Consider the following 9,354-nt stretch of genomic DNA (forward strand, 5'->3'; position numbering starts at 1 on the left):
CATTAGTTTTGTCCAGTCGAATCCTAAGAAAATAGGATGATAAGTTGAACTAGTTTTATAATAAATACGTCTGTAAAGTTTGACCCACATCTTAAAAATGGTTTCATGTGTCTTTTTTTATAGAAAATTTGTGTTAATATAGTTGGTTTCAAACACTCTTTCTAGCCCTTGACCCAAACCCATCCGACATGTTTGCCAACCCCAACTGTAAATGAGTTGGTTTAGTTTGTTTATGTCTATTAGTTGTCAAATGGGTAAGCTCAAAACACGGTTAGCTAAATAAATATGCCAAAAACCTCATTGTCATGTTAATTTAATAACCTTCATAATCATATTTAACACATTATATTTATAATAAAGAAGTATTTAAAGAAGAAGAAAAGTAACTTATGATTTGTGATATGATATTTACCTTCTTACAAATGTTCTCTAAACTAGATTGGTCGTTCACATTAGGAACCACTCATACAACTGGTTTAGTTGAGTTAAATATAGAGGAGTTCTGTATTTTAACATTTTAATATTAATGTTTATAATAAATAATAAGTTTTTACAGGAGAAGAAAAGTAAATGATGATTTGTCATATGATGTTTACCTATCTTACAAATGTTCTCTAAACTAGGCCGGTCGATCATATCAGTAACCACTAATACAGCTGGTCTAGTCGAGTAAAATATAGAGGAATTCCGCATTGTATTCCCAAAGTTATTTCATATCATGAGTTTTAAAAGTCGTTTCAACTAGTGAATCAGTATAACAATTGAACTAGTTATATTGTTAAAAGATAGGAAACAAAACACTTGTAAATATTTTAAACTAAACATAAAACATGTATTCATGAAGTAATATAATTTTACCTTGTTACACACTCATATACAATATTCAAAACATTTAATAAAGCTATAGAAATAAAACAAATATAAAATTAATATAGATAGGAATATGTTTGGCATGATCATTGATGAATTGGTTTATTCCCCTCATGATCACTTTATCTTTTCTTTTTTTTTTTACTTTTTAAATAATAATAAATATTAATATTAATTGATGGCATAAAAACAAGAAATTTGTCTTAAAATCTATTGTTGGATTCTTTGATTCCCCTAAGGCTACAAACAACAAAGAGAATCTGCCAATCCCACCACATCTTCCACCAAAAATAGGCTAATCAAAGAAAACAAAACCTCATTTGCCATCACTTTCAATCCCCAAAAGTAATAATAATATCCTTCAAATTTATTAAAAAAAAATTAAAAAAATCACCTATCCCACTAACTTAAATCCCCTTTCCTCAAAGTTTCTTGTAGTTTTAGAAAGTAGAGCCCATTAACACGTCATGGTAGGGTTCCTTAATTCAGTAGGAATCAAGTAAGATAAAGAGCTAAGATCTTTACTTTTCAATTGTTGAGTGTAATTCTTGAATTTCTATTTTATGCATGCCAGGTGTACGACGAACGTCTTATGAGAATTGTGGTTATGTAATTCATGATGTTTAGATGTAAACTTGAAATTGAATGTTGGGTTTTGTGGGTTTGGTGTAAATTGTGAAATTTTGATCATCCGTCATCACAATCAGATAAAAAAACGTGAAATTGTTGAGTGTAAATCCTAAATTTCTATTTTCTGCTTACAAAATATTCGATGAAAATCCTTTGAGAGTTGTGGTTATGTAATTATGAAATTTAGATGTAAATTTGAAATTGAGTGTTGGGTTTTGTGCATTTGGTGTGAAATGTGAAATCCCGATCATCCGTCATCACAATCGGATAAAAAAATGGAATATTGTGGAGTGTAAAGCTTAATATTCTATTTTATGCCCACCTGGTGTCTGACGAGAGTCGTAGGAAAATTGTGGTTATGTAATTCATGAAATTTAGATGCAAATGTTAGAATTGAATGTTGGGTTTTGTGAGTTTGGCTTGAATTGTGAAATTTCGAGCATCCGTCATCATAATCAGATAAAAAACATGAAATTTTGGAGTGTAAATCCTAAATTTTTATTTTATGCCCACAACATATTCGATGAAAATCCTTAATTGTAATTATTTATTTTGTTAATTTCTTTTTGAATGACAAACATTGCTAAACCTCTGGGAAGGTTCGATCTTGTGAGACCTAATCCGACCAGTGGTGGTTCATCCAGGCTTAAATCAGATATTATAACACATGATGAGATTCAAACCCACTACATCAGATATCCTTAGGTGAATATAAGGTAAAACTCCTGATGTGATAGCAAGAATTATAATTGGGTAAAAATTCATGCACTTTAGATGTGAATTTGAAACCAAATGTTGGTATTTGTGAGTTTGGTGTGAATCATGAAGAGTGGGTGATTGAAAACATGAGGATAAAAACAAATCATGCACTTTTTCTCTGCTTTTAAGAACCAAATGGAACTGTGTTTGCTTTCTTTGTTTTTGCACCATAATCTGCCATTCAAGTCAAACAAAAATGAATAAAAAACACTTTTGTTTTGTGGGTGGATATTGAAATATGAATTGATACAAAGTTAGATAAATAAATAAATAAATAAACAGCTCATTAGAGCATATATTCCTTCCCCTTACATTGTCCCACTTTTGTTTCCTGATATGGTGTGAGAATAAGTGATCAACCACCCCCTACACACCTTCAATTATATAAACTAACATTCATCTGCCACATATTTCAGACACATATCTTGTAGTTAACAGAATCACACCAATTCTATTCTATGTTTGATCACCTATACACTTATACACATATATACACACACCTGCACATATTCAACACCAAAAATGGCTAGTCAGAATATTCAACATCAAACACAAGATTTGAATTTGGTGTTATCTAGTGATGCTAAACCGCGGCTTAAATGGACTCCCGGGCTTCACCAACGGTTCGTTGATGCTGTTGCTCAACTTGGAGGCCCAGAAAGTGAGTAATATGTTATTATATAGTTATATATTTATTTGTATAAAATGTTTCTTTTACTTGAATCTTTTTTAGTTGGGTGTTAAAAAGCTTGCATCTTTTTAACATTTATGGTATGAATAATATGAATAATATGAACAGAAGCAACACCAAAGTCTTTGATGAGAGTCATGAGCATTCATGGGCTTACTTTGTACCACTTAAAGAGTCATTTGCAGGTACTCTTAACCTCTACTTTGTTTGCCAATTAATAGTTATCATTAGTATGCTAATTGACTTATCGTTATTGTGTTACGTTTGTTTATCGATGAAGAAATTTAGGCTCAGGAAAATTCAACAGTCACCGGATTGTAGTGAAAGTAAGCAAGAAGGTGTGTAAATGACTAAATAGTTAATATGCATATTTTTTGATACAAGATTTTTATAAAATTCTTGATGTTTATGCAGAATATGTTGATGATCATAGAAGTGATGTCACTAGTACCGATCATATCGTTGAAGCCCCAAATCAGATTAACGAGTAATCTGTCTTTTTACCTATATATGATCCATCTTTTGTTAATGTAAAATCTTAAAGATTGATAAATTTTAAATCTTTATTGTATCAGAAGCTTAAAGATTGCTCAAGCTTTGCAAATTCAAATGGAAGTGCAAAGAAAACTTCATGAACAAATAGAGGTAAAAAATTTATATATAAAAAAATAAGTAAGAAAGAAAAAAGAATCTTTTGGGCATATTCTTGTAATCTTGGATCCGTCACTAATAGCTGATTTTTTCAGGTGCAAAGACATTTGCAATTGAGAATTGAGGCACAAGGAAAGTATTTACAGTCGGTTTTAAAAAAGGCACAAGACACGCTTGCGGGGTATAATTCATCCACTATAGAAGTGGAAGTAGCAAAAGCTGAGTTGTCACAATTAGTTTCGATGGTGGACAATGGGTGCCCGAGTTCTTTGTCAGTACTTACCGAACTTGAAAATTCAACTTCAAAACCGGATCTTGAAATAAACCCGAAAACAATATCGTCGTTAGAAAGCTCGTTAACGTCATCCGAGAGTTTGGGAAGAAACGAAAAGGGTAATCTTGTTTTGTCGCTAATGGAGACGAAGCCTGAAAATCGGAGTGGGAGGAAGCGAAGTGGGAGTACAATTTCGGATGGTAATTGTCAAGTTAGTAAAAGTAAGAGGTTTGATTTGAATAGTGAATATGTGAATGACGTTGACTTTGACTTTGAGTCAAGGTCATACACATTGGATTTGAACTCCAAGTGAAAGGTTTTCTGACATTGGTGATGGATGGAAGGTTTATGATGTTTATGTATGTCATTTAGAAATATCATATATCATATAGTATATAATATTTATATCCATTTAAAGAAGTATATAAATTATGTATTCTACATTTGGTGTCAAATCATATGTCCATGCATTTGGTAGTTTTTTTTTATATTGGCAACAATACTAAAAACAAAAAAGGGAATGATTCACAGTAAGCGAGAGACCCAAACATATAAATAAAAAAACAACAAACTGATTACAATTACAAGAACAGCTAAATGGCTACTACATAGGAAAATTAATAAAGTTAAAATGACACCACTTTTTGCACTCCAAGGTTGATCATTTGCTTCTATACTTCACCCAGAAAATCAGAAATATGAGGTCGTTTTAGTCACATCAATCACGTAATTCAACGAAGGCGATTTGCTATTAAATATCATATCGTACCTTGATTTCCGAATCATCCAACATGTAACACCCGATATCGCTTGAACTACTTGGCATTCCTCCTTATTTCCTTTTGTTTACTCGGGTGTTCAAATAGGTCCTTCACAGTAACAAAAGATACGAAATCAGATAATTTAACCCAATCATGTATTACCGAATAAACCCACAAAATAGACACCTATTATCAACCACAATGATACCTTATTGCTTTTAGCATATGCCATATGGTAATGTACACAACTTTTCAAATAGTTATATAATGAATATGACCAAAAAAAATAAACTTATTTTATAATGATGTGTAAATCATGCATATGAAGTTGTACCTATGCAATAATGTAGATTTTTACAAAAGAAAATCAATCATTTGCCTCTATTGTGCTTTATTCTTTGCTTCATCACTTGAAGTAAAAGGAAGAGGTGTCCCACAAGTTTGTACCAACCCCCTTATCTTCCAAGCATATTACAAATCACCCCCTAAACTTTTCATTCCACATCCCCCCCCCCCCTCTCTCCTAAACTCATTACCTATAGAGCTTGTTAAATTCATTTTTGTAACGCTCTTATTGGTTCATTTAAAGTAGTACCCTAGAAAATTGAGTCGATTTAGCTTGAGTTCGCTGACTCGTGTAAATTTTAAGATTTTGAGCTAAAGATAACTCTTATAAAAATTTGAGTTGATTTGACTTGACAACTATAGTAACTCGCACGTTACCCCCATCCCCACCCCACACCCCTTGGTATAAGTTGCTTACTTTCCTTGTATAATATTTGAATTTATTTTAACTTTTTAATAAAATAATTTTAGAAAATACAAAATTAAATTAAACAAGTGAACTCCTGGTGTAATAAGATGGCAACTGGCTCGAGTTTGAGACGAGTTAAATATAAGTTTAGTTTGTTAAAAATTGCTAGTTGAACGACTTTAATTAGTTACAGTTTGTATTAAATATATATTGCAATAGTATATTTCTTATTATGAATTTGATCGTAGTGTAGGATCACCCTAATCATGTTTTGAACCAGATTGTGTTTACAATAACCTTTTGGGACTTGTGAATTGTAAAATGGGCCTGGACTGGCCCAATTAATACCATTATGGCCTTATTAGAAGTAGTATCCCAATGCCCACATCTCTTAAGTTTAACCATATGCTAAGTTATTTTAGTAAAAAAAAATCAAGAAACTAAACAGGTACTACCTTGGGCTGTTCAAAAAGCCTGTGACTCGCTCGAAACTCGCTTGAAAATAGCTTGAAAAAAGCTCGGCTCGAAAAAGATCGATTCTAAATGAGCTCGACTCGGCTCGATTTCTAAACGAGCCGAGCTCGAGCCAGTGACAGCTCGGCTCGTGACTCGATCTTGGCTTGACTCGTTAGCACAGCTCGTTGGCTCGTTTAGATTAAACCCTAAATTTTAATATCTATATATAATAATATCATACCAAGAAATAAATAAATAAAAATTATGCATATATTATGTCACTCAATATCTAAAACCATATAAAAAATAACAAAAATAAAACATATAAAATTTATAAATTCTCTAGTTTATAAATTTTATATAATATGTATGTTAAAATTATATTTTTTGTATTTTATATATCAAAATTGTAAAATATTGAATATAAAAATAATAAATAAAAAATAATTTTTTTAAAAGAATTAAAGGAGCCCAGCTCGACGAGCTCGAGCTCGACACGAGCCCAGCTCAGCTCGATCTTGATACGAGTCGAGCTTGAGCTCAATTTTTCAGCTCGATAAAGAAAACGAGAGAGCTCGAGCCAGCTCGATTAAGTTCGAGCTCGAGCTCGAGCACACTCTAGCTCGACTCGACTCGGCTCGTTTACAGCCCTAGTACTAGCTCTGTCCCATTAAAAGAGTCAAAATTTGAAAAACATAAAGTTTAAAGTAGATTGAATGATATTTTTTTTGTTTAACAAATGACAATAATGCACTTAAAAATTGGGTTCATCAATATTATTTATTAATGCTAGTTGTGTGTGTTTAAGGGTAAACTTGAAAATTGTCTAATAATTTTTTAAAGTGAACATTTTTAATGTGATAAATAAAAAAGAAAATATTGACACTTTTAATTGGACGGAGAGAACATTTTGTTTAGATATGATATACCTTTATAGTAATGTCAGAAATAAATCATTTATATTGAAAGAAATTGTGCAATGCAAAATTGATGTTTGTTTATCTTGAATTATACAAATTATCAAACGCATAACGAAATTCAAAATATCCAATAAAGAATTGATTTGAAGGAATGATCTAAAGTTCGTCACGACTAGAAGCAGACGAAAATGACGGAAACTCAACTTTATCCCTGCATGCTCGTCTATGAGGTAAAACCGGCATTTTATGAAGTTAGAAGCCGATGTATCGACACAATGGTACCCTTGGAATGTTTGATGGTTCTCTAAGGAGTCCATATTGCACTCTAGAAAAGGTACTTTATGCAGATTTCCTTGTACTTTTTCAATTATGATCTTAATCATGTTGTGATGATATGTAGGGTTTAATTTACTTTGAAAATCTACAACTTGATCATCAACCAAAGTAAATACACATTGACTCTTTAAACCAATAAAATAACTATAATATGTTGACTTTTTCAATCAACAAAATAACCACCTACAGTCGTACACATAACAATATAACATCATAACATCACTCGACATAATATACGAACTCCTGTAAGCGAATGAATCTGATCATGTCCTGTTGGGTGAAAATTTAAGTCTGATTATGACTAATTGAGTGAAATACACTGAGGCATAATTTCCATCCAATGAGTCATCATCAGACATAATTTTCACCCATGAATAATTACCGCACAATTTTCGTCTAAAGACAAGACACGTGATGTGATCTTGTCTTTTGTAATTAAAGTTGGTTAGCTTGTACATTTTAATTCACCTACCATTTCAACATAGGATTGTACGTTTTGCATAAATAGTCGTACCCACACTCGTCTAAGCATGGCCTTCCACGTATGGAAATTAGTCAGATTAGTCGCGTGCACTATTTGACCATCAGACCTTTATGGGGGGCTATGCTGAACGGGCCGAAAAAGAGTGGCACGACAGGTTAGAGATGTGGAACCGTGTCAATGCTTATGGGCGAGAACATGAGATGAATATGAGATACTTGGATGATAGGAATCGGAGGATGCATGATCAATGGCATGCAGGTGAACCGGTCGTGTCGGATCCACAAATGGTAGATTAAAAGACTCTTCCTCCGTATGACGGTTCGGTACGATATCCCGAACCACCACTTCATCATTCAATGTGGGTAAGCCCAATGCAGTCAATGGCACCACCACCACCACAAGGAGAAGGAAGCAGCGACGGCGATGGGGCGTTTAACTTCGGCCAGTTTTCAGAATTCATGACATCTATCTTCGGGCCGGCCCACCCGCCTTACAACTGATCGAGCCTTGTGATACCAGGTGAACACTGTTCTGTATATTAATGTATAGTTGTTATTTTTTTGTGTCTTTATGTGTTTTTAGGTGGATGGGTGGTGGATAAAATGCTTTTGATTAAGTATTATGGGAATGTGGTGAAATGAAGGTTGTGTTTAACAAGTGGTTTGTTTTATTTTTCTTAAAACCGTACATTGGGGACAATGTATCCCAAGTGTGGGGATGAGGAAAATTTTCGTTTGTTTTCGTTTGTGTTGAAAATTTTAAAACAAAAAAAAATAAAAAATCTGAAAAAATTAAAAATATCAGAAAAATAGAAATTTTAAAAAAATGTGTTTAAAAGAATCGGAAAGTGGTAAGATGGCGGGGTAAAGTTTTGGTCCCTTTTCATGGTCACAATTCCCTAAATAACAGGTGTCTAGTTGTTTTTAAAAAGGAGATTATATAGTTTTCTAACCAAGGTTAGCATGCTTTCGGTGTAATAACTTGCATAACACGTTCATTTACACTTGAGAATTGAGAAAGTATTGTTTGGTGAGAAAGTTGATATTCTCCGATAGAACTTGTACAATTAGTGCATTTCGAGATCTTAGCTTGGCATGAGTGCAAAAGTGATAGAGTCACTTAGGTTAAGCCTCATCTGGATGAGCGAGAGTGTGGGTTTTGGGGGGTTGGGGCCTCATACATTATACATATGAGGATGGTTATGTGAGGGGCGGGGGGTTGGTTCTTTTAGAAAACTTTATTGGGCCTATTCTTTCATTTAATCAACCCCGGTGTTATATTGCGAAACGATCCAACTTAATAGGTTTCTATGTAATTGTTTTAGTATTTATCAGTTAGAGATGTGAAGCATTATGTTTATCATGCTAGCATGTAATGTTCAAGTATTGTATTAGTTCAAAAATAAAGTTGTATTAGAGTTGCAATGTTTATGTATGCATAGTTCAAAGTATTATTTATTGAGAAAAAAAAAAAGAAAAGAAAGAGAAAAGAGAGAAAAAGAGAAGTTAGTGATGTTTATAGTTGTTTATTTTATTTTTTTTAGTTTGTTTGTAATAAGTCGGATCGGATCGCTTGAGCTACTTTCAATATTCCCTTCCATACCCTTACACTTGGCCCCATTACAACCCGTTTTAAGACCTCTTGATTTGTATTCATGTCAATAATCATTTACATAGGTGGAGATTTGTTGATTGTACAAGCGTATGCGAGGAGAATTGATTAAATATGAAATGTATGGATGATCACCAATAAAAAAAAAAGTTAATGT

At 32.8% G+C, this 9,354-nt stretch overlaps 1 protein-coding gene across 2 annotated transcripts; it reads left to right on the top strand.

Moving 5' to 3' along the window:
* The first annotated feature begins 2,459 nt into the window (after positions 1-2,459).
* On the top strand, positions 2,460-4,325 carry LOC143569880 (myb family transcription factor PHL8-like). Of its 2 annotated transcripts, none has more exons than XM_077055681.1 (6): positions 2,460-2,920; positions 3,059-3,135; positions 3,231-3,288; positions 3,365-3,437; positions 3,529-3,595; positions 3,697-4,325. In XM_077055681.1, the coding sequence occupies exons 1-6, from the start codon at positions 2,782-2,784 to the stop codon at positions 4,186-4,188; spliced, it is 906 nt and encodes a 301-aa protein (XP_076911796.1). In that variant the 5' UTR covers positions 2,460-2,781; the 3' UTR covers positions 4,189-4,325. The 2 variants fall into 2 exon arrangements, with proteins under 2 accessions (XP_076911796.1, XP_076911795.1); XM_077055680.1 differs by having other exon boundaries at positions 2,464-2,920; positions 3,526-3,595.
* Positions 4,326-9,354: the final 5,029 nt, after the last annotated feature.

Source organism: Bidens hawaiensis, unplaced genomic scaffold (assembly GCF_021521415.1).
Source record: "Bidens hawaiensis isolate Kalapana, Puna unplaced genomic scaffold, B.hawaiensis_p1.1 tig00024733_1, whole genome shotgun sequence".
Taxonomy (NCBI): Eukaryota; Viridiplantae; Streptophyta; class Magnoliopsida; order Asterales; family Asteraceae; genus Bidens; species Bidens hawaiensis.

Excerpts from the sequence above, each read along its gene's own strand:
- LOC143569880 (XM_077055680.1), top strand. The coding sequence starts at position 2,782 with ATGGCTAGTCAGAATATTCAACATCAAACACAAGATTTGAATTTGGTG. Across the intron at positions 3,136-3,230 it reads ACTTAAAGAGTCATTTGCAG|AAATTTAGGCTCAGGAAAAT; the intron begins GTACTCTTAACC and ends TTATCGATGAAG. Across the intron at positions 3,438-3,525 it reads GCCCCAAATCAGATTAACGA|AAGCTTAAAGATTGCTCAAG; the intron begins GTAATCTGTCTT and ends TTATTGTATCAG.